Below are 27,515 nucleotides of genomic sequence, written 5' to 3'. Positions count from 1 at the left end.
CAGGATGATCAGGGAACTGGAGCATCTCCCTTATGAGGAAAGGCTGAGAGACCTGGGTTTGTTCAGCCTGGAGAAGACTGAGGGGGGATCTCATCAATGCTTATAAATATCTAAAGGGTGGGTGTCAGGATGACAGGACTAGGCTCTTTTCAGTGGTGCCCACTGACAGGCCAAGGGGCAACGGGCACAAGGTGGAACAAGGGAAGTTCCACCTAAACATGAGAAAAAACCCTTCCCTGTGCGGGTGCCAGAGCAGTGGCACAGGCTGCCCAGGGAGGCTGTGGAGTCCCTTCCCTGGTGACATTCAAACCCCGCCTGGACGCGGCCCTGTGCCCCTGCTCTGGGTGTGCCTGCTCAAGCAGGGGGTGGGACGAGATGATCTCCAGAGGTCCCTTCCAACCCCTACCATGCTGTGATTCTGTGATCTTTAATATAGCCATTACTAGTAGTCCAGACTACTTTCTCCTGCCTCATCTCTAATATATTTCTGTTCCAATCAGTTCTGGTAAAACAGACATGCAGTTGGGCACACTGCAACCGAAAAATGAAAGCAGAGAGACTAACATGGCTTATTAAACGTAACAGAGATGTCTTCAGGGGAGCAAGAAATACTTTGCATTCCTTGAGTCATCTTGAGATGCAACCCCCAATACAGGGCCATCTTTTCTTACCCAAGAAAGTGTTATCTATTCTAATATAATGATTGGTTCTAATAAATTATAATTAAATATGACTACAACTGCTAGTAAGAATTTGCAAAAAAAGATTACATCTGGAAGAAATCAGATCTATCAAATGTAGAAAGAAAAAGGTTGATGTAACATAAGCAGGATTGAATGTTTTTATTGTGTTTATTAAAGATCCACTAGTACTGGAAACCAAATCTGAAGACTATGTAGCTACTAAAAACATTTTGCTTTCTCTTTCTTTCCCTCATTCCTGAAAGAACTTCTTTCTTTAAAAGATCTTCCCTATCTTGATGCAAACAGCAAATATCTTCAATGATTTACACTAGAGCCATCTGGTTTCTACCTTACAAAGATGCTTTTGAAGCCTTCAGTCACAGAGTAACATGGAGACTTCCTCTCCCACCCACACTACTTCAGCCACCCCCACAGGCACTAACGCACTATAGAATAGGAAATGCATGGAAACCCATACAATAGAGAACAGAAATGCTCTGGCTGATCTGTTATCATCCATAGCGAGTTACTCATGCAGGTGGGGGGAATCCCAGCAGAGATGAAACCAGTGATATTACTTGTAAACTGGAACCGAGCCAGCACCCAGACCGGTGTGTGATTGCATGCGGGCTTTCACAGGTCTCTGTCTCAGGGCAGATCCACAGGGAACAGTTCCCTCAGAGCAAAATTTAAGAAGGCAATGCACTGCAACAGCAGTACTGAAACCAGATGGCTACAGAAGAGACTGCAAATTATAGGGACACAGACCTGAGCGGTTTCTTACTTGTTTCAGACGGTGAAGAAGCACAAATCCGCATGGCTAAGTTGCAACACCTCTGCACTAATATTGACACCATCGGTAGAGAGAGCAAACAGGGGCAAGCTCTGCTACCATTTCCCATCTCTGTTTCTCTTCAAAAGGCAGTCACAATCTCTCACTAAGTGACGTTTTACTTTTGCTCAAGGGGACATCTTGTTAGCTCCAAGGCAGCAGGCGGAATCTGTAATTTTAGATTCATTCTATCACACTAGAAAAACAAGCTAATGAACCAATTTAATCACAGACAGAAGCAATGGCTGGCAAAGGTCATTCAGCATATCAGAGAATCTTTCCTTGCACCAGAAATGTTTATACTTCCTAGAGGTCTTCCCTATGAAAGGCTATCACAGAGACTTCTCCTCACCCCAAATTCATGCAACTCAGCTTTTTCATTGGTACTCGAGATAATTTCTCTAGAGAAGACATGTACCCTGGGAAAAACTGAAAATTGGTTTTGAGACTACTGAAAGCAACACCTGCTTTTCGTGAGCACCCCGCAGTATCCCTCCCTCCCTGCAGACAGCAGTACACCATCTACAACACCAACAGTTTCCCTGAGATGGACTTAAATGGGCCTGAGCTTTGGCAGCCACAAATTGATGACAAGTGGCAAAACAAACTAAATACCCTTTTTCAGGACTCATTAAAGGCACTGTATATAACACTGGGTCAGTAACAAAACTGTCTTTTCTTAAGATTAAATGCTTTTTTCAACTCTTACACGCCATGTCATTGTTTAAATGTAGTTACAGATGACTTGCACTGCATATCTAAAGAGCAGTAGTAAAGCTATTTATCTGCCATCTTCTGGTATTAGTAATCTCTGTCATATGAGAGCACAGACATGCACAAGCCAGGAAAGTGAGGTTGTGCATATCTGGAGGGAAAAAAAACCTCAACCTGTATTATATAAGATTCTTTTCACCCTAAAAAAGGGACTAATAGATTTACCATATCAGCTTTGTGTTTTGCTTTACTCAAGCATTAAGCAACATGCTGCTGAAAGGAAGTGCCTACGACAAAGACTGTTTAAAGGAAGATAAAAGATAGATAAAATGCAGACTGAACTGCTACATCTCCCTAACTCCAGCTGCACCTTCGTGCACAGCGACAATACTCACAAGGCAGAGACACAAGTACTAGTTTGCACATTAACAAGAGCAGCTGTGAGCTAGCAGTGGTCTGGAGCCACCCACTGCATTTCTTTGCCTTGCCACAGCAGCGGCTTGTCTCAAACATGGTTACAAGTTGTTAACACCTGAGACACACACAAAGAGCAACAGCAGAGCTGACTGTCAGGCTTGCCAACTGTTGCACAACGACTGGGAACAGCTAGCAGGAAAAAATTTAAGTGGGTCCAAATGAAAACAGGCTACCAGTCCTGCAACATCACCTCTTCATGGCTAGGTCTGCTGATCATCCAGCTTGGAAGACTGTATGGCGGCATTTCTTCCTTAAAAGAAGACTTGTCCACAAAGTCAGGCACTAGCTCAGATGAGCTTGGTGAAGAGAGCGTAACAGGAAAGGCAGACACATAAAAGCTTACTCTGAACCAGGCCACCGCCACTTCTGTGCCACCAACTCAGCAAGCAGGACCTGTGGCAGCCTACTCCGTACAGTCTTCCAATGCGAGCACGGGGAGGGTGCTGCTCTCATTCACAACCATATCAAAGAACAAGCTTCACCAAGCTGAATATTTAGAGTTGAAAGAATTCAAAATAAGCAGACACTGGACATTTCTCTCATTCCGTAGGTGAGGTTGCTGTGCAACCAGCCTGATGAGGAGCACAGGCTCTGGAAATTAATCATGCTCAACAACACTCAGTATTCTTTTGGTGCCTATACCTCATGTACAAAGGGAACGATGAATAATACAGTTGCAAACCACAGAAGTATGTGTGAAAGGAGGAGGTTCTGACACCCAAAGGGCTATCTGGCAGTTTACAAGACCTGAGGGCAGAAGGCACCAAGCAATATCTACAAAACAGATATATCTTATCTTGACAGATGAAGGAAGAAACACTGTTCATTTGAGATCACACAGGCTGAAACCTTTTACTTAAATACTCTGTCTTCATGCCTCAGCTGTGAGGTAGAGTACCCAACGGCAGAACAAGGTTCAATGCTGAAGTGTTGTTCCTCATTTTGCCTGACAGCATCCTCAAGTCTGATGATCTGAGCCTGGGCAGGTAATTTTCATTGCCATTCAGCATGGCTGGTTTTAGCCTGTAGCCCAATTTTAGGTACCTATATTAAAAGTTGTGCTGTGTAACAGTACAACAGTTGTTTCCCACACGACACCCATTCCTGTTTAGTTTCTGTTTTGCAAACTATGGCATGATTTACTATTACGCAATTATGAAATACTTTAGCAACAGTCAGAATGTCAGGACGTACTACAAATACTCCCAACTCAACTCAAATAAAGACCTTCTCCAATCCTATAACTGTAAACAAGTGAAACAGTGACACTCATAAATGTATACAGCAAAAGTACGTATCTTTTTTTTTTTTTTTTTTGCATTTTTGGTTTAGAGTTTGGAAAAAATTTAAACTAAAACAAAGACTGACTTCTCATGCACTAATGTGATTCCCAAAATCAGGTTTTGAGATTTAAGGCTAAATAATGCAGTTTTGGTTATGGTTGCTTTTAAAACAATGCAGGTGTGCCTTTCAAGCACAATTAATCTGACCTATTTCCCTCCATTGACACTAGAAGTCAAGGTGACTGTGCTGATTTTGGCTGGGGTAGAGTTAATTTTCCTCACAGTAGCTAGCATGGGGCTGTGTTTCGGATTTGTGCTGGAAACAGTGTTGATAACAGGGATGTTTCAGTGACTGCTGAGCAGGGCTTACACAGAGCCAAGGCCTTTCCTGCCCCTCACCCCACCCCACCAGCGAGCGGCTGGGGGTGCACAAGGAGCTGGGGGGGGACACAGCTGGGACAGCTGACCCCAACTGTCCCAAGGGATGTCCCACACCATATGGCATCAGGCTCAGCATATAGAGCTGGGGGAAGAAGAAGGAATTGGGGGACGTTCAGAGTGACGGCATTTGTCTTCCCAAGTAACCGTTACACGTGATGGAGCCCAGCTTTCCTGGAGATGGCTGAGCACCCGCCTGCCCATGGGAAGGAGCGAATGAATTCCTTGTTTGCACGGCTTTTGCTTTACCTGTTAAACTGTCTTTATCTCAACCCATGAGTTTTCTCACTTTTACTCTTCTGATTCTCCCGGGAGGAGTGAGCGAGCAGCTGCGTGGGGCTTAGCTGCTGGCTGGGGTTAAACCACAACAGCGACTAACTCTGATCTCAGCACCTGAAGTTCAGATAGGACATTCCTCCCCACTCCATCACTATCTGGATGTCCAGGGGTCTGATCTGCCCAGCACTCAGAACCACAGCTGGAGCAGTTTGAAAAGAAAAAATTAACTTCTATCTGTCATAAACTGGGCATGCCACATTCATATACACTTTTGACAACTACCCCTGCATACCCTAGGCTTCCATATATGAAGTACAAGTTTATCATTTTCCAATCTCACATGGACAATCTGAAGCAATATTAATGATTAGTTTCAATGAGTTCAGATGCTACAGGGAAAAGCAACACAGGGGGAAAAAAAAAAGCCTAAGGAATAATTTTTTGTAAGAATCCCCCAAATTCTTTTTTAGTGAGGAAAACATCACCCTGCCTTATTTTTTGAAATATCACAGCCATTCTGGCTGAATGTTCAGATACATTGCGATCAAAAGCACACAGAGTAAGCACTACGCAGACAGAACCTTAGCAACAGGTAGTGCTTTGCTAAAACAATTCGATCAATTTTGTGCAACATTACTAAGTACCTATCTTAAAAGAAAATTCCCCCAGGCTGTCAGTGTTCAAGAGGCATTTGGACAATGCCCTTAATAACATGCTTTAATTTTGGTCAGCCCTGAATTGGTCAGGCACTTGGACTAGATGATCATTGTAGCTGCCTTCCAGCTGAAATATTCTATTCTATTCTAAATTATTTCAGCAAAGACTTTCCGTGTCATAATGAAAACTAAGTTGCCTTCAGTAGATTCACAGAACGGACGGAATTGCAGCTGAAGCCAAAGTTATACGCTTTAAGACGGACTACTTCTCTGGAAGTTATTTACTAAATAATTACATCACTGGCACAGACATGTTTACACCCCTAATCCTATTATTTTCCTACTGTGGACAGTCAGTGTCTAACATAGAGAAAGACCTGGGGAACAGGATGATAACACCTAGTCATCTTTTTTTTTTCTTTTTTTCTTTTTTTCTTTTCTTTTTTTTTTTTTTTTTTTTTTTTGCCAGGACCACTTCTAGGAAGATGAAGCTATTATTTATTTAATCTCTGTAGCATTTCAGGAAGAGTTTCCACCGAATAAACAATTATATACAAGCTATTGTTCACTTACCATGCTGTCTCTGTACACATCAAAAACAACTGAAAAGCAGAAAAAAAAGAAGTTAATCTTAAAAAACATATAATTTCACAGAAGATGTCTACATCTGACTAGATACTTGTGTACACAGCACGATCTGCAAGGTCAGTATGTCTAAAGATCTGCAAGCCAGAATTAGGTTCACTTCCAAGAGGGAGTTGAAACATTTCAAGAACTACTCTTAACGCACTCAGAGATCAGCTGCCGTGCTTTTCCACTTAATATTGGTTTCTTCTGTTCATTTTTCCCTCAATGAAGAACATTTGATAAACTCTTAGCACAGAGAGAAGCTTATCTTTGACACTACTCTGTTTGGCTGTAAACTGAACAGCAGAAATTTCAAGGAAGGATCAAGACTCCACTGTACTAGACACTGCACAAACATTTAATATGAGAAAGTTCCTGCTTGAAGGAGATTAGAACTTCAGCAGATAACACGACAAACAGGTTGTAGGAACAAAGAAGTTTGTGGGCATGCTGAGGAGGAGCTGGCAGTGAAATGGCTATGTATTAACGTAACCCAGAGCAGCAACAGTGCACCTACCAATTATCAACAACTCTTTCAAACAGACCCTTTGCGACTCGGTGACTGACGCAAAGCTGCCTTGCGTAGCTCCATTGTTGTCCCTCCCCTTGACTTAAACGTGAATCTTTTTACATGCATCTTTCTATTAGCTTCTGTTCTGTATGGTTAAACAAATCTTTGTCTTTCTATTCAGCTAAGGAAAGTGACAGATAAGCATTCAGGCATGACTACATGAGAAGCTGTACCAGTTTAGCAGAATGAAAGAAAGGAAAAGAAAAGCCAGATTAAAAAAAACCTAAACAAACCCCAAACAAAAAATGCTGTATTGTCACTTCCTTCACTAATAAGGAAGGGAATATTTCAGCTAAGATATTTCCCAATACATGTGGGATAAACTAAACTCAGGATATGACTGAAGAACACTTGAGCCTCAGCGACTACTCAGGAAGCTGCCCATCAGTAACAGGGATGTTGATTTATCACATTCATGCATGTAACACTACTCAGCAGTTTCATCTAACATTTCATGCAAAGTTGGCTGGGCTAAGGGCAAACCACAACTCAACAGCACCAAAGCCAGTCACGTAACTACTTTTCATAAAAATCATAGACTCATTAAGGTTGGAAAAGACCTCCAAGATCATTAAGTCCAACCGTCAACCCAACACCACCATGCCTCCTAAACCACATCCCAAATCCACACAGCTTTTTGCATAAGCTCAGTTATGTCAATTTAAAATGTCACTTTGGAATTAGGAGCTATGCTTGAGAAGACAAGCCCTCGGTGGCTAGGTCATCAACGTGAAGAGGAGCACAGCAACCCTAAGTTTCTTCTCCAGCTGTTCAACTGAACTTGTTGCCTGCACCGTGTACTCTCATTAGTCATATTTCATTAATGGAAAACTTGCATCTGAGCTTCATTATAAAACAACGCCCGTCATCTTGAAGCAAGCTTATGACAATCATTGAGGCTAATGGCATTTAGCGGATTTTACATCCCCGTTAAGACTGACTGCACATTGGTGACTAGTTCAGAATACTCCCAAACACTGGACAGAGAAGAAAACCCAAACTTTTCCCTCTTCTTAGGGACCACCTCAGAGCAGAGCGTTGTGTGCCAGTGAGACTGCAGTAAAGCTGCAATTGCTCAAAATGGAAGGTAAGCCAAGGCTCAGCTCTACAGTAAGTATCAATACCTCCAGAACACTGTTCTTACTGGGCTCTTATGAAAGGTATTTAGAAGGTTCTAACATCATTCAGAAGTATTTATAAAGCATTCACCCATCTGTTATCCTACTGCTCTGACTCTGCAATGCTTCAGCTGCTCTGACTCAACTCATCCATCTGGAGATGCTACCAGACCAACTGCAAAAAGCAGAGCAAACAGCATCAAAATCCCCAACGAAACAAGAAGTCAGGAAAAAGCTATAATACCTTTCCTTTTAAAAGCAAACAAACAAGCAAACCCAGTTTTTTATTGTTAACAACACATATGTTACCAGACAGTGAATCAAGGGATATGATAGGGGATGACTGAAAGGTGGTAAAAAAAAACCAAACCAAAAAAACCACCCACAAAAACAAAAAAACAGCACCCAGAAAACGTTTTCTGCATGGCATTTCTCTGTGGATGGACAAATCATCAGCATTATTGCCTAAGAACAAAACATTAACAAAGCTTCATCCCAGAAGGTCACCCTGGAACCTCCTTTTCCCAGAAGGTAACTCAGGTGGCATAGTTTTACATCCTTTACATAAGATGTCACTTCAGACCTTTCAGTTCACCAGACAGCAGTGTCAGAGCCTAAATCAAGGCGGCAGTTTCCAAAAATAGTGCCCCGAATTCTTATCTATCAGTTGATTACATACCAGCTAAAATTACATTGGAACACAGAGGAAAATTAAAAGACACTAATCAGCCCATCAGATCTACATGACTGATCTTACTTCAAAACGTTAGGACTAAAGACCTATTAAATTAGTATACTCATTTCCAGGCTACTAGCCTTCTCCAAGCAGTGGTCCTTGAGAACTTCTCTGGGCTGAAATAAAGGAACTCTGCAGTCAAATTATTACGAATTTTAACATAACAGAGACTGGCATTAGAAGGTATCTTTTCAGAAAGTCAGTCAGGACAGATCTATCTGATTGCTCTGGTGGCTCAGCAAAATAATTAACCATGTTCAGAACTTACCTAAAGGTTGAGTCTTCAAAGCTTTACTCAAGAGAATACAACTGCCAGACAATTCTTATGTTTAGGTATTTTACTAAACTGAGGTTTGGTCCACACTGGACCCAAATTAAATGTCTTCATCATATCTTTCACCACTACTGATCATCCCTCACAAGAGAACATTATTCAGTTCTCACTAAACCATGTCAGGAAACTATTTCCAATAGAATTTGCAAAGGACTCCATATTTAAAGAACAAGACTGTTTCCTTGGGCTGCTTAGGTGTATCAAATACTGTGGCCTTTATTCAAAAGTCTCAGCAGCTAAACTGCTGTGCATCGATATTCTAGGAGCAATTATCTAGGAGCAGTAATTTAGCAGCAAACATCTGACAACATCTTTATAAACAAGTATTCTTTGTACTACTGAATGTCTTTTGTTAAGCATTTCCTACCTCTACTTCTCATGTTTAGAATTTTTCTTCATTAAAAACAAGTATTAGGGGAAAAAGCCTTCAAAAAAAGTCATTATGCCTTCTGAAGGGGTCACTCATTCCTTGTGTTTTCCTGAAGAGCTCCAGCCTGTTCCTTCAGGGGGTTTTTGTTGTCAATTTTACAGCCATTCAAAAACTACATTGCTCCACATGCTCTAGCCACAAGAGCTATACATCCCTCCCAAGTTAAAAAGAACCAAGCCCTACGAAAGCAATAGCTATGAGAGAGAGATGCCTATTCACAGAATTAAAATATCGGGGATGCCATTAGTTATCGAGAAGTACTAGTTTTAACACTGATCTCCAGCAGTAATTGGAATTTAGCACATTGCAACTCTCTGCGCTGTGGAGGAAAGGAGCCTGGCTCAGCAACGGCAAGGGGGCAGGAGGGCAGGTCTCATTTCTATGGAGTTTGCCCTGCAAGTCATTTCAATTTCAAACCTCCCAGTACCCTGCAAAAAGAACTTCGAAGAGGCTGACCCTTCCTTTCTGATTTTAAGTCTTCGTAACTATGCATGCAATAAGTATTTAAAAACTTCATAAACATCCTCTTTCCCTCCCCCATGCTCCCCTTGCCAGTTGAAGCCTTAAGATACTTACAGTCTTCATCCAAGAATTTATACTGTATGTGTTTCTTGAAAAACTCCTGTATTGATCTACAGATCTCCTCATGTTGCTTAGAGATGTGATCATAGTATTGAGTGTAGTCCCTCTGCGATACACCTGTCAATAATTTTAGTTGATTATGAAAGAGCTTTAGGCATGCAAAAACCCCAACCACACAAAATGCAGTTATCAGACACATGCATGTTGTAATTTATATTTCAGAAGACTGAGTTCTCCCCAGTTTTGACCATTACCGATGACCTACTGTTTGGCTTTAGTCTCCTATACTTGAAGCACTTCTATTAGGAATCTTTTCCTCGAACAATTCTGTCCCACTTTTTGTGAACCTCATTTAGTATGTACATGCTTTGACTATTCTTAAGTGAATTTCAGGAGGAACCTTTGCCAGTGTTTAAGTTTCCAGTTTTATTCCCTCTGGTTACTCTGGTCAAAAACCTTTTCTGTTCTGTACATCAGACATGGGGACCAGAAACTGGAACCACGAAATGAAAGGGGTAGAGACTAAGCTTGCACATTAGCAAAGGCATACCGTGAAGATTCTAATTTAACTAACCATGGAATAAGGCATACCTGTTTGATAAGGCACTACAGGTGAAACCTTAATTCCTAAAATCAATGAAATGGCATGCAGTCCAGTACCTTATTTCTACTATTTGCCCCCTTGAAGGCTTTGTTGCGTATCTGACATTAGATAAACTATCCCAGCTACATCACAAGCTCTTAATTTCAGGCATTTGATTGTCTACAAGACAATAGTTTAAGTTGACATCAACAGGATTATACACTTGCATGCATCTTAAGTGACAGAAGTTCGCATCAGGATGTGTCAACATAAGCCGCTGCGATACCCTGCTGGACAAATGTCACATGAAGACCTGCCCCATCACTGCAGAATGGGTAACTTATGGCATTTAGGGGAAGAAAAAGCCAGAATCTCTCAAGAAAGATGCATCAATGATGGAAGTTTGCTGTTTTAACCATATACAAAACACAGAGATTAAGTGTTACTGTAAAACAATGCTGACTACCTCCAAAGATGTGCTCTTCTGAAAAGTTCATATAAAGTTTACGATATCAGTGGAATTCTGATTTATTAATACCACTGCAAAGCTTAATTCAGGTCTAAAAACAAAAAACCAAGAGATGGCATCTCAGAGGATGCAGATGTGTAACTGGAAAAGCACTCACTACACTGCAAGTATCACTCCTTAGTTTGACTGACAGGCTTATTAATTTCAAGAGCATGGGAACATACTGTGAAAAATCTTGGAACTGCCTTCAGAAATGCAGCTGGAGTGCTAGCTAAAAAAACCCCCATACTGGTAGCTCTACTAGGTTTCAAAACCTAGTAATGAAATGTACAGAGTGTTTCATTAGCCAGGGTACAAGTGCTTTGAAGTATTTGAAAGTAACTATCACCACATATATATTCTATAATAAATCTACATTCAAATGTTTTACAGGTTACTACAGTGATGCATATCGCTGGCAGTTGTGGTGTTCCAGCAGCACATAACAGGACAGGATTCAGCTCTTCCCCCTCCAAAAAGCTGTGTGACTAGCCATTAAGCAATGCCGGCTTAATGGAGAATCTCCGCTATTAGCAAGATACACGCTGTAACTGAGAACTCTAATAAACCCTGCAATTGGCATGAATGGAGGGAGAATGGGAAGAAGAGCACAGAAGCACCAGAACAAAGAGCCAAATAAGAGGGCTGTGAGAATGGTATGTGTTGACAGTACTTAGATTAGCACATCCCAAAACATCTATGTGCAGCTCCATAGGACACCCAGATCAGGAAACAAAGAACAGTGATTATGTTCCTGATGATTCACGGAGGTGGGACAGGACTGAGCAACAAACTGCTGACAGCTCCTAACAGGTACAAAACGGCACATCCAAAACAAGCGCATAGTCACCATGCTGAGAAGAAGCCAGGAGAAACAGTGAGGACTAGATAGCTAAAATCCATTCTCCTCTGTATCATCACTAGGAATTCTGGACAGACCACTTGTATATATGCATCTTGGTGCTTATGACTATGTAGGTGTGTGACAGCTAAATGAGCACACTTGGTTTTACAACATTAAAATAAAAACAAACAAACAAAAAAAACCCCAAACCAAAAACAAACCCCACCTTCCTTCCTATAAAGTCTGGATTAAAGCTTTGCTACATCCCTGCTACAACATTTCCTTGTTCAAAAAGTTTAGACAAAATGATTCAATGTTTTTAAAGACATAGGAGCACCAGTCCTGTGCTATTTACACATCCGTTCATCTTTAAAGATTCCATGGTAAAGCACAACAAAACAGAATTCAAACTACAGAATAGTATTTAGCCTGAAATTAAACCCCTCAAGTACCTGTATGTGCACTAGATGTCTAAGCTTCTGTTATAGTCAGCAGAGAACAGTCAACACATCCAGAGGAGTGTAATTCAGCTAAATTTACCCTATGGCTGCCTAAAATATATGCTGTAGCACAACCTGCCTGTCCACGCCACAGGTCTTCCAATGCACCCACCAGCTCTTTGCATGCTGTGGATATGCCGGCTGTTCAGTGCCACTTGAAACGCTTTACATTAGTATTTTGGACCACAGTAACAGATCAACAGGTTTTCTGACTAAGCTGCACTGAACATAATATGAACTCAGACACCTCGTACACCTGTGGACATGTTTTGACCTCCCCAACTTTCTGCATGTAATATCCACATGTGGTCACGTTTATTCAGCAGAATACTCAACTGCCTCTGTATTCATTCTGCAAGTTGGAGATGATGCAACTTGCTCCTGAATATAAAAGAATCACTTAAAGAACAGCCTTTGGGTGAAGTTTCTGAATTAGCAATTAGAATTAAGAACATTCCCACTGTAATATCAAGCATGCTCTGTCATCAGGCTTTCAAATACCGTGGAAAGAGAAATGTAGCATGCCATACTTTACATTATAGAAAGAAGAAAACATTATTTCCAGAAATGAGGTGTGTAAAGAAAGAACTGTCTTCATATTTAGTGCTGATTCAAGGGATCACAGAAACTCCTCAGAACTTCACCTAAAAATTTTGTCTTTACAAAAATCCTTACCTATAAGCTTGTTTTCCTTAACAAAGCATCTGAATTCTGCACCAGGGATTAGTTCACACCATTTGCGAAGAACAAGCTATAGAAGAAAACCAAATGATAAAGAATTGTTTCAGAAAGGTAGCAGGTGTCTTTCTGTCAACTGGTATCCTTCTAGATCTACAGCTCTGATGTAACAATAAGATGACCTCTGAAGTTACACCTGATATGAGAAAACAAAACAATCTTAACCTGCAGTTCACGTACTTATCTTAGCAAATACTTCGAAGTAACTAGACTTAATTTCATAGAATCACAGATTATTTTTGGTTGGAAGGCACCTTTAAAGGCCATCTAGTCCAAACTAGTTTAAAGTAGGAAGGTTCAGACTGGACGTAAGAAGAAAATTTTTCACTGTGAGGACTGTCAAGCATTAGAACAGCTCCCTCAGAGGTTACTGAGCCCCCATCCACTGACGTTTTCAGACCAGATTCAATAACATGCCAAGCAACCTGATTTGATCTTATCGCTTACCCAGCTTTGAGCATGAGAATGGACTAAAGACCTCCCAAGGCCCCTTCACACCTTAATAATCTTATGTTTTTCCACTTTATAAGGTATTTATAAATGTGAAATGATTTATGAAATAACTTCAAAGTAACATTAATGATAAAGCATGCAAAACAAAAAAAAAAAAATCACAAAACAAAAAAACCCCCATGCTGTACAACACAACAAATCTGTCACAGAATTGGCAGAAAGTTGCTCCCTAGTCAAAAGAGCTGATGAGCAGGATTAAATTTAACCAAATCAACCTCTATTCTGGTATACACCCCAGCAGAATTCTGTGACGCCTTTGAAGGCGCAAACCAGTTAAAAGAAGGACATGGGATAGAAATAGTAACCAAACTATTATCGTCAATAGGACAGACTGCCTGGTAATTACAGCATATCTCTGGCACCTTCTCAAGTTTCTGCATTTCCTAGGCTGAAGTATCCAGATGGATCCATTATTCTGAGGGCCTGTACTACTGCTCATGGGTACTGGAAACTCCCAACACTGATCAACCACAGTAGAAAAACTTCAGTAATCAAAGGTGGCACTCCTAACTACAGTGTAAACATGAAACTCTTTGTTCCAACTTTCAGATGTCCTGTATTTTTAAAGCACATTAAGATAGCGCTTTAAAAAAAAAAAGGGGGGGGTTCATTCACTTTTCTAAAGCCCTTTAAGCCCACAGGATGATGACAAATGCTATATTTACATAAAAAGTATTACTAGGGACATGACTAGATGTTATCATAAAAGCCATAGCACCGCATGAGCACATTAAAGCATTGTTAATATCTACGTTGCTAACTTAACATCTTATACTAGTAACAAGGATATTAAACAAGATATCAAGATACAATAGATTACTTCAGTTCGGGATGTCCCCAGCCACTACAGGTAGCTTGTCTCTTAGTAACCTCAGTTGTGACATCCTCAAGCAGCATATTATCAAGAATATATGACTTTAAGCTATTGAACTTGTCCTTCCTGGCAAAAGCTGACAGACATGAGAGGAAACTGCAAGTAAGCTTCAAAAGCCTGAACTTCAGCTCATCTCTGAACTGTAATTAAATTAACTCCTTATGACCTGCAGTGCTTAACCAGGCTTCCCCACACTGCCCAAGAAACACAATTAAAACAAACAAAATTTTATGGGCCCATACCCAAGCACAAATGGCAGCCTCCCTGTGAACGATTCATTTAAATTACCTAGAAATCACACAAAGAGTCTTACCTCATAGTTCAAGGAAGGATCAGGGGAATCATCAGTACAGTGAATAAATCTAGAAAAGCAAGGCACAGGCATCAAAATCTGCTTTTACATCTAAGATTTTAGCCATAGTGAGCAAAACAACCCTGAGCAGTGAATCACAAAAGCTACTGTTAAATTATCTCCGAGATGTATAAACCAAGTAAATTCAATACAACATTAACGAACCTCCTTTTGACAACTGAGGGGGGGATGATGGAAATTCTCCTCTTTTCATCTAGTGTAATTTGGAAGCACTTACATTTGGACAGGGTGGTGGCTAAAATGTGTTTATTCACCGAGGTTTTTTTTGTTTGATTCAACAGTGCTGTTTTCTTCTTTATTGTTGTGTTGGCATAACTGGATTCTCAAAAAGCCAGATAAACTTGAGCAATCTAATCTAGTTTCAGTGCAGCATGTTTTCTCTAGTACTTTTAATGTTTAACTTCCTAAACCACACAACAGAGACACATCATCATGCCTTACAGCAGTTCATTTCCATGAATAAGGGATGCAAAGCAGCACCACTCGGCACTTCTGATTCCACAGCATGGTATCTTTCTAAATTAAGAGCCTTAAGAAATACTCTTTCAAATCTCTTGAGAGTGGGAATAAACAAAACTATTTCCATAACTGCAAGCAGATGTCAAGGTTTTGTCCCTTGTGAGTAGCTGACTCTGCGTGCCACCCTTCAGGAACTATCAAGAAAGGCGGCAGTTATACCCACACCAACTTCTATGTACCTTTTTGCCGTTTTACAGCAAATCGTGCAGTAAATCCTGTAACTTTCGAAGGGAATTAGCAAAAGACCATGCATTTTCCTTCCAAGTGTGCTCCCTGACCTTACTGGCAACAAACTACTTGGAGGCACGGAAGAACTCTGTGAAGCGTCACTGCCGAGCAATAGTCTTAAATGGCAACATTTATACTATCTCCCTTTGACACTGAACTTAGTTAAGCAATCCAAAAGTCTAACATTCTAATATAAACACTGCATTTGTAAGACATGGCTGCCCAGCCTTCGGTTTGATATGAAGAGCTACTGCAAGAGTTCATTCAGCATGCAGCCAGCAGAAATAAATTTCACACATTTTAGACTTTAATATCCACTACACTCAGAAAAGAAGGGAGATAGCAGGCATGCTTTCCAGAAGTACTGTAATCAAACAGATCATATATATCTGTAAGCCTATGTAAACAGATAACATAAACTTAGCTGCAGGATATTCCCCACAATTTAAGATCTGTCAAGGCAACAGAAACAAACTCATGAGAGTTTGCAGTATTGCTAGGTTCAGAATTCCTCCCTTACTAGCACAGATGCCTATCATGCTCAAGAAAATATCCCCCGACACACAAACAATCATAAACTGTATATAAAAAGGCAGCTGAAGTCCAGCACATGGAATTTTACAGTCCCTGCACACCAGGGCCTGTATTACCTCTCACAGACTTCCATATCTGAGATAAGGGTACCTGCAATCTGCTTCATTCTAATAACATGCAGTCTTTTCCAGCAGTCAAAAAACAACCTTATGAACAATCAGAATTATCCCCTGCTCAATTCTCAAATATTTTTGGTGAGAGTTATGTGGGGAAGGATACTTCCTCCTTTCTTGTAAGTCAGAAAATGAAATCTGTGGGTGCCATCCCAAGCCACAGACTGCTCAGGTATTGCTGCCAAATCAAGCAAACAGGCAAAATTATGAATACAGACAAAAATCCTGCAAGATGCAGTAATGTTATTTTTTCTTGAGCCTTAATGGCACAGGACTGAGTACAAATGAGGAAAAAAAAATGGAGAACGCAGAGAAAGACAAAGCAAACTCAGGTTTTTGTAGTTGCGTTTTCCTTCTAAATAGTATCATGAGTTTTTGTCAACAGAACAACATTACTACCACCCCTTTTTGGGGAGTAAATTTTGGCAACTTGAGGTACTTGCAATTTTATATTTTTTACCAACTTATTGTAGCATGAGTTGTTCAGACCCAGCTGAATTCACCTATTACATACGGCCTTTTAATCGTAAGAGGCAGGAGGCTAAGGGGGGTTTCTTTAACCTGCACCTTATTCAGGTTTGGAGGTACTTGAAAGCACAATCAGAAAAACTTCAGGAACCCAAAACTGAGAGACACCTGGGCTCTATTCTCTGAAGCCTTTGAAAAATGTCATTTTGAACACTACTAAGAGTGAGGGAATTAAAATCTACTGCTTATAGGCCTCGTGCTGTGGTCAACAGCTTGTTTACAGATTAATACTTTGATGTCAAGAAGAGAAGGATCAAGGTCTCTTTATATGTAGCAGCTGTATGTTAATCTCCAAATGTATATACCTGACAACAGCACACACTACCTGAAGTCATTACGCAGTTCAGTTTTCAACACTAGGAAAAGCAATTTAAGAAGATTTGTAAGACCTCCAGTACCCATCCTGCTGAGAGAGCCATGAACTCATTTGCAAATTGCTGAGACTATTCTGGGGATAATAAACTACTATGAATATAATGAGAGTTGTAAAAGTTAATCTGTACCTGACAGTTCCCCTGCTATCGTCTCATTGTTTATTTTAAAACCTTAATAATAAAAAAATATCAAGGAGAAACTTCTTACAGCCTTTGAACTACATCTTTATTTCTTGGATATTGAACATTGCTGGAACTTTAAGGACTACAAGAAATAGGAAATTCATGCACCATTCAAAAGAGGTTCTTGCACTACATTGTAAATTGCCAGGAAAAACGGAATATGAGTAAAACCTCAAGAAGAAAAAAAAAAAAAATCAAAGGCCTCATTTTCCACATCCTCTCACGTGGAACTGTATACCTCAAATAGGTTATACTAAAGTCTAAACCAACAACTACTGTTCTTACAAAAAGGTATCCTGAGTGCCAAGTCACATCTTTATGAGCCAACACTGCCTCCTATGTTCTGTTAGGAAAACACACGCTGTTACTCCACATCTCAGAAAAACTTTATAACTTCTTTATAATTTGTCATTTAATATTTAGAAGCATTAAGTTTGGTATCAAAAATGCAGTCAGAATGCTAGCTTGAAAATAAAAAGGACTGAAACATCTGCTAGATTTTAAAGTTAAACAATGTGCTTAGGAGCCTGATGGGCTAAACCTCACTGAAGAGCATACTTTCACAACTGTTCTCAGAAACAGACACTTATATTTTAACCAAGCCCTCTTATAGACACATAAATAATTAAAAAATGCATTCCCCTCATGTTCTTTTGTATCTTGCACATCAATATATTTGGCAATTTTTCTTTGGCCCAGTGGGAGTTGTTTCACCTGCTCTGTTAATGTAGTAGAGATTTCTTACCTACTAAATGTGACATAGATTGTCCTTTCACTGTTTCTTGGGCTTAGGCAGGCTTGAGTGGCTACTTTTAGACTCTTTACTTCACCTGTCTAACAAGCTTCTCATAAAGTTTTCGGAAATTAGCTTCTCAAAGTAACAGGTCCATAGCACCAGCTGGTTCAATAAAATGCTGAGTCAATTTACAACACTTAAGTGCACATCAGAAAACAGCCATTCTTGCACGTGACTCATGCTGCCCCTCTATAAGAAGTCAAAGAGCAATCCCTGCAAATGATGTTCTCTGCATTAGGTTGCTTTCCAACAAGGCTGAACTTACAGGACTTCTTATTTTACCTTTATAGTTCCGATTATTAAACAACTGGAAAAATAAAAACACTTTAGTGATCAAAATCCCAACAGTAGCATCTGCAGATTTAAAGTGTCCAGTATTGCCCTGCAGAACAGGAACCATCTCCAAAGTTTGACAAAATTTCCAAGATTTATTAACAAGCATGATAAAACAAGCTTACCTTACAGTTGAAAGGGCATTAGCCTATCATTAGAATAATTTCTAGTACTTATACCAGTCTCAACATGGGCAATCACGTCTTAACAAGATGTAGTCCACACATTGTAACAATCAGGAAGAAAACTCTGTTCTAAAACAATATACTTAACAGGGCTTTAAAAGGATTTTTGTTCAAATGAGGAGTTTTAAGCACATAAAAATCCCAGTTAGAAAGGGATTTTTTTTAATCACATATCCACAACACTAAGTTTTTTGGAAGCCTGCATTAAAACCTGAAAAGTTAAGGATTACACCACTCAAGGTTTTTTGTGAACTCAGCTAAGTAAAAAGCAATGATTACTTTGAAGCAGAAACTTGACTACATTAATGAGTGCATTGCTCTGAAGTCTTTGTTAATTTATACAAAATTAATAAGGAGGAAAGTTAACTCATTATTCTGAACTTTTCAACCAAAGTGTCAATGTCGTGAGAGAATCCAAACATTCATAATAGTCAAAGCTTATTTAGTCATGATCAATATATTTGCATTAAGTCCACATTTAACGGTTTGTATTGAAGTGTTGCATAGCTGAAGTATTCTTGGAACTTGAGACAGCTGAGAATCACAGCAAGAGCTGTTCTCTGACCTAAACAATGTATAGGCTGATATCAGATAAGCAGAGGGGAAATGGGTGAGAAAGGAAGAGACAAAGAAAGTGGTTTGCCTTAAATTGTACATCACTGGCAAATCTAGATTAACAAACAGATCTTCAAATTGCCATTGCAAAATCTTTTCCATATTATGACCCACGAAGTGGATTTTTGAGTCAATACAATGGAACAGAAAACAAAACAAAAAGAAAGGGGGCATACAACATTTCAGCTGTTACTTATGCAGGGCAAGACACATTTAGACCATACTGAGTATTAATGAAAGAAGTAGAAACACAGTGCATTTATCCTCCCTCTGAGTAACCTTTCCAAGGGATTCGGATATATTACGTATCCAATTTTCATTTGTTCAGCACTTCAGATTCTTACACCAGCTACATTTTTAATTTCTGCTTGCTAAGGACTAGGGAACTGGCAGCTAATCAATAGTATAATTAAGGAGGACCACTGTTCTGATTCAGCAATAATCATTTCACTGTTTGGGTGGGGACATTTTGTACAAATGACTTCATAATTTAGAAATACCAGGCACAGACTGGACAACAATATGTGCTTTAATCTAGTACAACATGTTCATAAAACGTAAGATAGAGACCAAAGTGATTTTGCACATTACACACGTCCCCCTAGTCATAAGTACAACTTCCATTCAAATTCATGGAAACCACAAGGCTGCACAGCCCATATTGACTCTACCTTACCAAAACAACAAAGCCTGTTCTGACAAAAAAGTCCCTCATAACCCAAATTTATACCAACGTTAGATTAGACTCTATAGGAAGGGAAATAAATACAACACTTCTCAAATGAAACTTAACGTTTAGGTGATGATCCCACAATTGTGTCACTAGGTTTGCTTATTTACCACCCACTAGCTGAGCTGTGCGATCTGGCCATGCATGCGGTCTGATCACACTGGAAAAGGAGCCTAAATGGACTGGACTACTGCAATTTGAGGTGTTGTCTTTCTGCTGGAGGTGATTCTCCCACAGCAGGACCAGTAGAAGAGAGCGTGCCTGCTACAGGCCACTCAGCCACTACCGTTCTTAGTCTGGTGTGAACTTAAGGTGAAATGACTGATGGTTCAAGGTAACACCCACGCTGTGAAATCTCACAGCATGAGAGCTAGAATGCATTCATTGCCTCTACCACTAAGTCAGCGCTGTCTGCAGAGGGCAAGGTGAGCAGCTGAGGCACTAACTTTACCTAATACAAGATAAAACTTGACAGAAAATGCACTGATTTCAGTCTCAGCAAAGGCGGTCAAGCCAACTCATTCTACCATGCAAATGGCATAAACCAAGAGCACAAACACAAACACAGAGTTGCCACATCTTCTAAATCAAGTGGTGCTTGCCAGACACTTGATTGTGTCCCAAACTCATTAGAAAGTGGTTAATCAAACAGGAATTCTCCAAGGAGCTCAGTGTATTTTTTGCTGAGCCTCTTTATACATGAGCATAGTAGAATACAAAACCCATACTATTTAATATTCACAGAGGGATGATATGAAGTGTACAGTTCTTTTCAGACCCACAAGACTCAGTCCTGAAAACAGTTACAACAAAGAACACATTAAATTTTAGTGCTCAACCCTCTGAGCAAACTGTCCTCAGGACACCTGGCCAAGTTACCAAGCCTCCCATCAGGGGGAACCAGGAAAAAAGCTCCTTGGTAAGGCATCAAAGTCTTCTGAGAATCACTATTCACTCGCCTCTGAAATGTAAACTATAAGTTTCTCATCCCTACCAACCCTTTCATTCTCTATATCCCAGACTCATGAATTCTCAATGCTCACAGTTGTTTCCCTAGCCCAACATACTGTTCAAACCATCTTCTCCCCTCCTTCTCACTCTCTTCCCCTGCACCTCAATGTTGTAGGTTAGACATAATGTAAAACCTAGCATCAGAATGGGACCGACAGCATTGCTAGCACTCCATAAATGCAGAGATAAGGATGAGGATGTTGCTACCTATCACTTTTCTAATGTACCAACAAACTGGGAGAAGAGAGTGTTATTAGAGCTGCAAGAATAAAAAAGCGGCAGTTGCACAGCATTAATGCAACTGGTTCCACATTTTAGACTGCACAATTCTTATCGGTTCAGAAGGACTATTATGCATGGTAACCCTCTATAAAGCACCTAGAACAAGGGTCCTGCATTTGATTGCGTGTCCTAAATATTGCAGTAATGTAAATAATCATTGAATAATTACTCGAAGACAATCTCTCAGATACCAAGCCATGGACTGCCCTTTTTCTTTGAAATTCTGCTTTTATGAAAAAAAAATAATAGTAATAATAGTAACAACAACATTAGATACCAATAAATTTATTTTCTTTCAGAAAAAGGCTGTATTTTAGAAATGAATGACATGAATCAGATGCAGGTACTACAGAAGGAAACCATTCCTCTGTAATTACACACCCTCTTCATGTGAACAGCTAAAATAAACCCAAAACACATTGTATTTGTAATTTTGTCTGTAACTATTATCCCTAGTCACAGTTCCTGGAGTGCATTTGTTCAAGAGCTACAAGAACCTGAGTTTAGAAAAAGCTCTACGGATACATTAGCAGAAGTCTCGGGCATCTTCCAGGCCACCACACAAACTTCAACAGCTTTAAAATTTGGAAGGGACATGGTAAAGTCACCCATATTACCATGAGAAGTGACAACAATAAGGTAGGTAGCAACAAGTAAATGCCAACAGGGGTGGGAGGGCAAAAACCCCCCAATATTAAAACACCACTTGCTCTGGAAAGCAACTCAATAAAAATGGTCTTAGTCCATAGTGTCATTTTGTAGGTACTACTTTAATATAATGTCTTCCTGTTTTGCTTTTTATTTATTTGCATATTAAAATGAAGAGTAATGATATAAGAATAAAGTGGAGGCTGCTCCTCTCCTGTTGACTGAAACAATTCTGGTTTACTGGGAAAGACTCACTCATGGTAATTAACAAAGAAGATAAGTTGCCTCGCAATTCTCTGCACTAAGCTGGACCTCGCATTTACTTCTGCACAGTGGAGGGAGTCAAAGAAGGAAGAGGGAAGGGGTGGGGGGAACTTCAAATAACAACTAACTTATTACTGCACCTGAACAACTTTTAAACATGAATATATATTTTCATACCTAATATTTATCATTACTGTACAGTAAAAAGTAAGATCTTTCAAAAGAACTGAGAAGTTACCCTTGGAGGGCTGGGGGGTTTTTTGACTGGGTATAAATAAGATTGTCTGCTAGAAATCTACTTACGGCTGAGTGAGGTCACGGGTAATGAAGTCTGAACTCTTGAAGAGGAGGAAGATGTCACTGAGAGCTTTACATTTCAGAGAGCTGTTCATTGCTATCCAGTAGGCATCCTAAGCCGAAGAGGAGATTATCCAAAAACATGCCTTTATTAGCAGGAAGGAATTCAGGCTGCAGATCTATTAGCACTAAATATTATGCAACATTTGAAATACAGGCAGAAAATTGGTTTTTTATTTTGAGGAAAGCTCCATGAGCTGATACAAGACACACAATAGTTACTGCTTTTCTTATGACTGGTCTGCTGAAAACAGAGCAAATCTATTTTTAAAATCTCAGGTTTTGCCTTACTGCTTCCAAGCACTTTCTTGGAAGGTTTGACTGAACATGTTTCCCTTGAGAATACGATACAAGAACATTTGGGTGCACCTATCCTTATGGTATAGCTGCAGTACCTAAAAATAACTAGAGGGAAGTTTATTGGTTTTTTAAAATATGTGGGGTTTTTAATCTTTATCCCAGGCAAAATTTTCAATTAATATCCTAAATGAGAAGAGTCTGACCAGCATACTGTTATCTGTGACAAGGATACAGGGTTTTATGTAAGACAGTGCTGTCTTGCATCAGCCTCACCAAACTGCACCATCTAGCTCTAATCCACCAGAACAGTTTGTGGTATCATACTTCACTGATACATTGACTATCACTCCTTCCTTTTTCAGAACCACTAGTCTCTTCTAATTTCCAATGCATTAAGATAAAACAAACAAAAAAGTTCCTTATGATAACATCTGTTACAAGTTCTGGGAGTCAGCATTCTTACCCTTGGAGCACTCCAGTTAAGTTTAGGAAAAACACTACCACCCAAGGAACTTATTGCTTCTTGAACCTTAGCTGTGAACTCAGGAAATTCTGGTGCCTGAACAAAGAACAACAACAATAAAAATATCAATTTCAATACATTAATAGTGAAGTGTAGCCATCTTCTAAATATTATTACAAATACATATTGTAGAAGGAGTAAACATGTCCAAAATCAGGAACCAAGAACCCTACAAAAATAATGTATTTGTAGAATACATCATTTAAGAATCAACTCCAACATTCTTTCAGTCAGAGAACATTGAAAATACATTTCCAGTTCTCACTCTCAATACTAGCAAGATTCCATGAACTTCAGGGGAAAACCTGGAACTTCGTAATGTTCATCATGAACGTTGCAACAGCTGGCAAACATGCAAACCAAATAAACAGAGCTTAAATACATACCTGTTGTTTTATACCGGATGGTAGATTGTTGTATACAAATAAGATCCAAGAAGATTTAAAAACAAACTCTCAAAAATAATTTGTTTACAATTAAGCATCTCTTTAAAAAAATCTAGAATACAAATATTGTAGCATTCTGTCAAAGACTAAATGGTAGAAAGAGGTTGGTTCTGTTTTGTAATAGTTTTCTAGTTGCATTTAGGAGCACAGTAAGAGAGCAGAGTAAATCAATTCATAGGCAATTTGAGTGAGAGCTCCTCGTTTAAGCTTTAGTTTTAAAAAATGTTGGTAGCCATATTTTAAGTAATCAGCTCTTAAATTATGTCTTAAAGTAGCTCCTTAACAATATATTGATTCAAAATAGAGAACATACTGCAAAGGTATGGGTTGGACTAGAAAACCTTGCCTTGTAAATATTGTTGTCAATATTGTAAACATAAGGTAGCAGGAAAAAAACTCCTCAGGATGCTATAAACTCCACCCTGAATGTGGTGTAATAGAAAAAAGCAGATTGCTGACCTTCAAAATAATATGAAAGGATTTCAGGCATATGTCAAAGATTTTTCATGTAATAGGATTTATATCAAAAAGTATAAGAACATTGTTTCTGCCTGAGTATTTTTAAACTCAAATCAAAGATAATTTCTAGGCTAAAGCTAACTGATGTCTCTAAAACAACAAAGCCCTCACAGCCACACAAGTGATCACAAAAAGTTCATACATTTTGGCATCTCCTTTCTGCAGCCCCCACAAATGCCAACACTTAAGAAAACCCTCTCACATTTTAGCACAGTGACCTAGACCCAACTTCAAACATTCTGAATCTTTCCTTAGTACTTTACCTAGTCTCCCCATGTGAAACCACACTTGAAACACTGAAAAAGCAATTCTTTTATTTTACTTTGTTTTTAGACCTTCAGTCAAATCTAGAAATTGTTCCTGCAAGAAGTAAAACTCTTCATCCACTGTATTTTGTTCCAATCTCCTCTTCTTTTGACAGAAGTCAGGAGTCTTGCTATATACGTAACACCAGCACATACTAAGCTTCCCTGGAAAAGTGTTACCATCACGTCATTTGATTAAAACAAGTGAAGAAATACACACAAGAGGATACCTCTAAGGCTGTGTAAATACGCTAGATTCTAACATTTCCTAAATTCTGAATGCCTGACTTTGAAGCCATCTATATTAATGCATGTTTTTTTAAACACAGAATTTTCTATAAACCTATATTCTAATTTTTCTTCAGAATACAGAAGGGGCAAAGGAAACAAGTTCTACCTGATGACTCAGGCGAGTCATCAAATCAGAATAATCACAACCACAACCCACCGTACTGCTCCCTGAGCCAAGAAACCAACAGAGAATTATAACCTGGGATTTATCGTCAGTAAGATACAAAAGCCCTAGGCTAACAGTGAATGCAGAACAGCAGTCCCAGTTTTAAAATCTAGGCTATAAATTCTGTGCTAGTATACGTACAACTCAAAGCAGGGCTGTTTATATTGCACCAAATCCAATGTGAGCAATGCAAGACTATGTTGAACATTAGGGAGCTAACAGGCCTGAAGTAATAGTATCAATGGCAGACAAATGACACAAGTATATTAACTCTGGCAATGATAGGGCACCAGCAAGTTTCAAAAAAGATGTTAAATAAGATCAGGGAAGCCTCGTTTGTACCCATCCTGGTCCTGATTCTAAGCCAGGCACAGTGCAAGCAGGGCATAAAGACAGGAAAAGGAAAAAAAAAAAAAACGACAGAAAGAAATGCACTTAGGAGGAAATAATGGCGCAGGTGTAAGAGAAGAGCTGTGAAAATTGAGCTGCAGGGGCTTCGTTTCTTCTGCATCCAGTCTGATTAAGTAATTGGGAGATACTCAAAGTAGTGAAAATGAAAGACAGCTATATTTAGAGCCATACTTCAGTTCATTTCCTATAGTCTAACAAGTGTGTGATTGTTGGGGATGAATAAAAGCATTTTATTTTTAGTTAAATAAAATTAAGCCAGCAAAACTTTTTTAAAGATACAGACATCTACACTGCCAACCATCTAGAATGGCCTGAAAAATGTTAAATACAGCAACAGGTATCTCTAACTGGCAACAAGTTTATATCACAAGGTTGCAGAAAGGATGCTGCCGACAAACCCACACGTTAGGCTTATACAGGACCTTACCTTAAGTGTTGTAGTATTTTCATCATCCGACCACTGTTAAAAATAAGAACAAATCAAAGGTTACTGGTTTCCTGAGACATCCTTTATCATTTATGAGAACACCAGAATTCAAATGGCTTCCTACAACATGTAGATCAAATCATTACCCTGGAGCTCCTGTAGCATAACATCACCATCCTCCAATTATTATGGCTTTATGGCTGTGAATTAAAACAGGAAAAATATTGTACATTCAGCAGAAGTGCTGAAGTACAGAAAAAAGAAGACACCTATATATTTTAATTGTGGATTTTAACATAAACTTGGAGATTTCAGAAATCAGCAGTCTTCCCTGTCTAAAGCTTGTCTCCAGCTCCAGCACTTCTATCCTTAGACCCAGGATCCATCAGTTTCACCTACGTTTCTTTTCATCTCCTTTTCGTACCTTCTGCCACTTTGTGCTTACAACATTTTTCAGCATTTTTCTTCTAGAATACTCTTCTGAGCTATTACGGCCTCAGAAACTTTCATTGTTTGTTGAAATAACTCCTGCAAATGTATGCCTCCTCCTAATTTTTCAGGGCATGAAACAGCATTAAGTTCAATTCCAACATCCTTCAACGTTCCCTCCTCATTACTACAAATGCAATTATCAAACAATAACAAAAATAAAAAAGTCTTCTGTGAAAGTGCATAGAAACGTTTTAAACCTCCTCTGGCATCACAGTATAAATAATGACAGCTTTAAGTTTTTGAAGGCAACTACCACATGATTATTGTTTTGTGAAGTACTCTCCTCACCTGTAAATTATGCAGAAAAGGTTACACATTCATATTTTTCTCAAGAGACTTGACATGAAGTTGCATTTTATACTGACCTGTATTTCCTCTGCATCATCACTCCCCTCCTGAGCATGGCTTGGCGGATCTTCTCTAAAACAAAAAAATAGCAGGAAAAATTTAAGCACTGGAGTTTGACTTGACCATACACATTGCATTGCCACAGCATCTACCAGCTGTTGGTCTCAAAATGTTTTGTGAGAAGATTAAGCCTCAAAACCCCTGACAGAAAAAAATCAGAGCAAGTCACTAGAGAAAAGTGAAGACCAAACACCCTGGCATTAGACTTGGGCCCTCACCAAAACAACTTCACTTCTTTCAAATTACCAGATCACTTTCTGCTCTGAAAATGCTATAACTGAAGCTTTTCAACACCCCGTTAATCATTCTTTACTGTACTGTCATAGAAGCACAAATTAAATAAACATTTTTTAATTTAAAAAAAGTTCAGTCTAAATTATGCTTTGCCTCCACACTCCTTTTCAAAGGAAAAATTTAGAAAAACTTAAGTTTCAGATGTTGACCTCTGAACTTCTGGTTCTGAAAAGAAAATGCCCTCACACTCCACGCACAGAAAAGAAGATCCTATGGCAAGTGGATACGCAGTCGTTAGCTTCCTCCTGAAAAGCCCCTTTTTCTACACAGGCGAGATCTGCTGTTCTCCAGCGTAGCTGGGAGAAAGCACTTGATTGCAAATATTCATTTGAAGTTTTAAGTGACTTTTGAAGTTCTTTAGCCAATATAGCTGAATGTGAAGATCTTAAAGGAGAAGAACAAGCTTTTGAAGACAACTCATTCACAGCAAGTCAGCGTAGCAAACCAGGCACGTTTAAATGTACATCCCTGCCTGAAGTC

At 39.4% G+C, this 27,515-nt stretch overlaps 2 protein-coding genes across 3 annotated transcripts in view; both read right to left on the bottom strand.

Moving 5' to 3' along the window:
* CAMK1D (calcium/calmodulin dependent protein kinase ID) overlaps positions 1–20,974 on the bottom strand; it is a 293,586-nt gene extending 272,612 nt beyond the window's left edge. The window contains exon 1 of the mRNA XM_064443201.1: positions 20,968–20,974. The gene's annotated coding sequence lies outside the window, so the exon portion shown is untranslated. The remainder of the gene's footprint in view (positions 1–20,967) is intronic.
* CDC123 (cell division cycle 123) overlaps positions 1–27,515 on the bottom strand; it is a 56,627-nt gene that overhangs the window by 26,415 nt on the left and 2,697 nt on the right. For both annotated transcript variants that reach the window (XM_064443118.1, XM_064443128.1), the window contains exons 3-10: positions 26,699–26,753; positions 25,842–25,874; positions 23,217–23,312; positions 22,400–22,506; positions 14,634–14,682; positions 12,871–12,946; positions 9,755–9,877; positions 5,936–5,964 (exon numbers count right to left, since the gene is read on the bottom strand). In XM_064443118.1, coding sequence (XP_064299188.1) covers positions 5,936–5,964; positions 9,755–9,877; positions 12,871–12,946; positions 14,634–14,682; positions 22,400–22,506; positions 23,217–23,312; positions 25,842–25,874; positions 26,699–26,753 — 568 coding nt within the window. The remainder of the gene's footprint in view (positions 1–5,935; positions 5,965–9,754; positions 9,878–12,870; positions 12,947–14,633; positions 14,683–22,399; positions 22,507–23,216; positions 23,313–25,841; positions 25,875–26,698; positions 26,754–27,515) is intronic.

The sequence above is a fragment of the Phalacrocorax carbo genome, chromosome 1 (assembly GCF_963921805.1).
Source record: "Phalacrocorax carbo chromosome 1, bPhaCar2.1, whole genome shotgun sequence".
Taxonomy (NCBI): Eukaryota; Metazoa; Chordata; class Aves; order Suliformes; family Phalacrocoracidae; genus Phalacrocorax; species Phalacrocorax carbo.
Note: the sequence above shows the minus strand (reverse complement) of the source record. Positions and strands in the feature narration are given on the sequence as shown.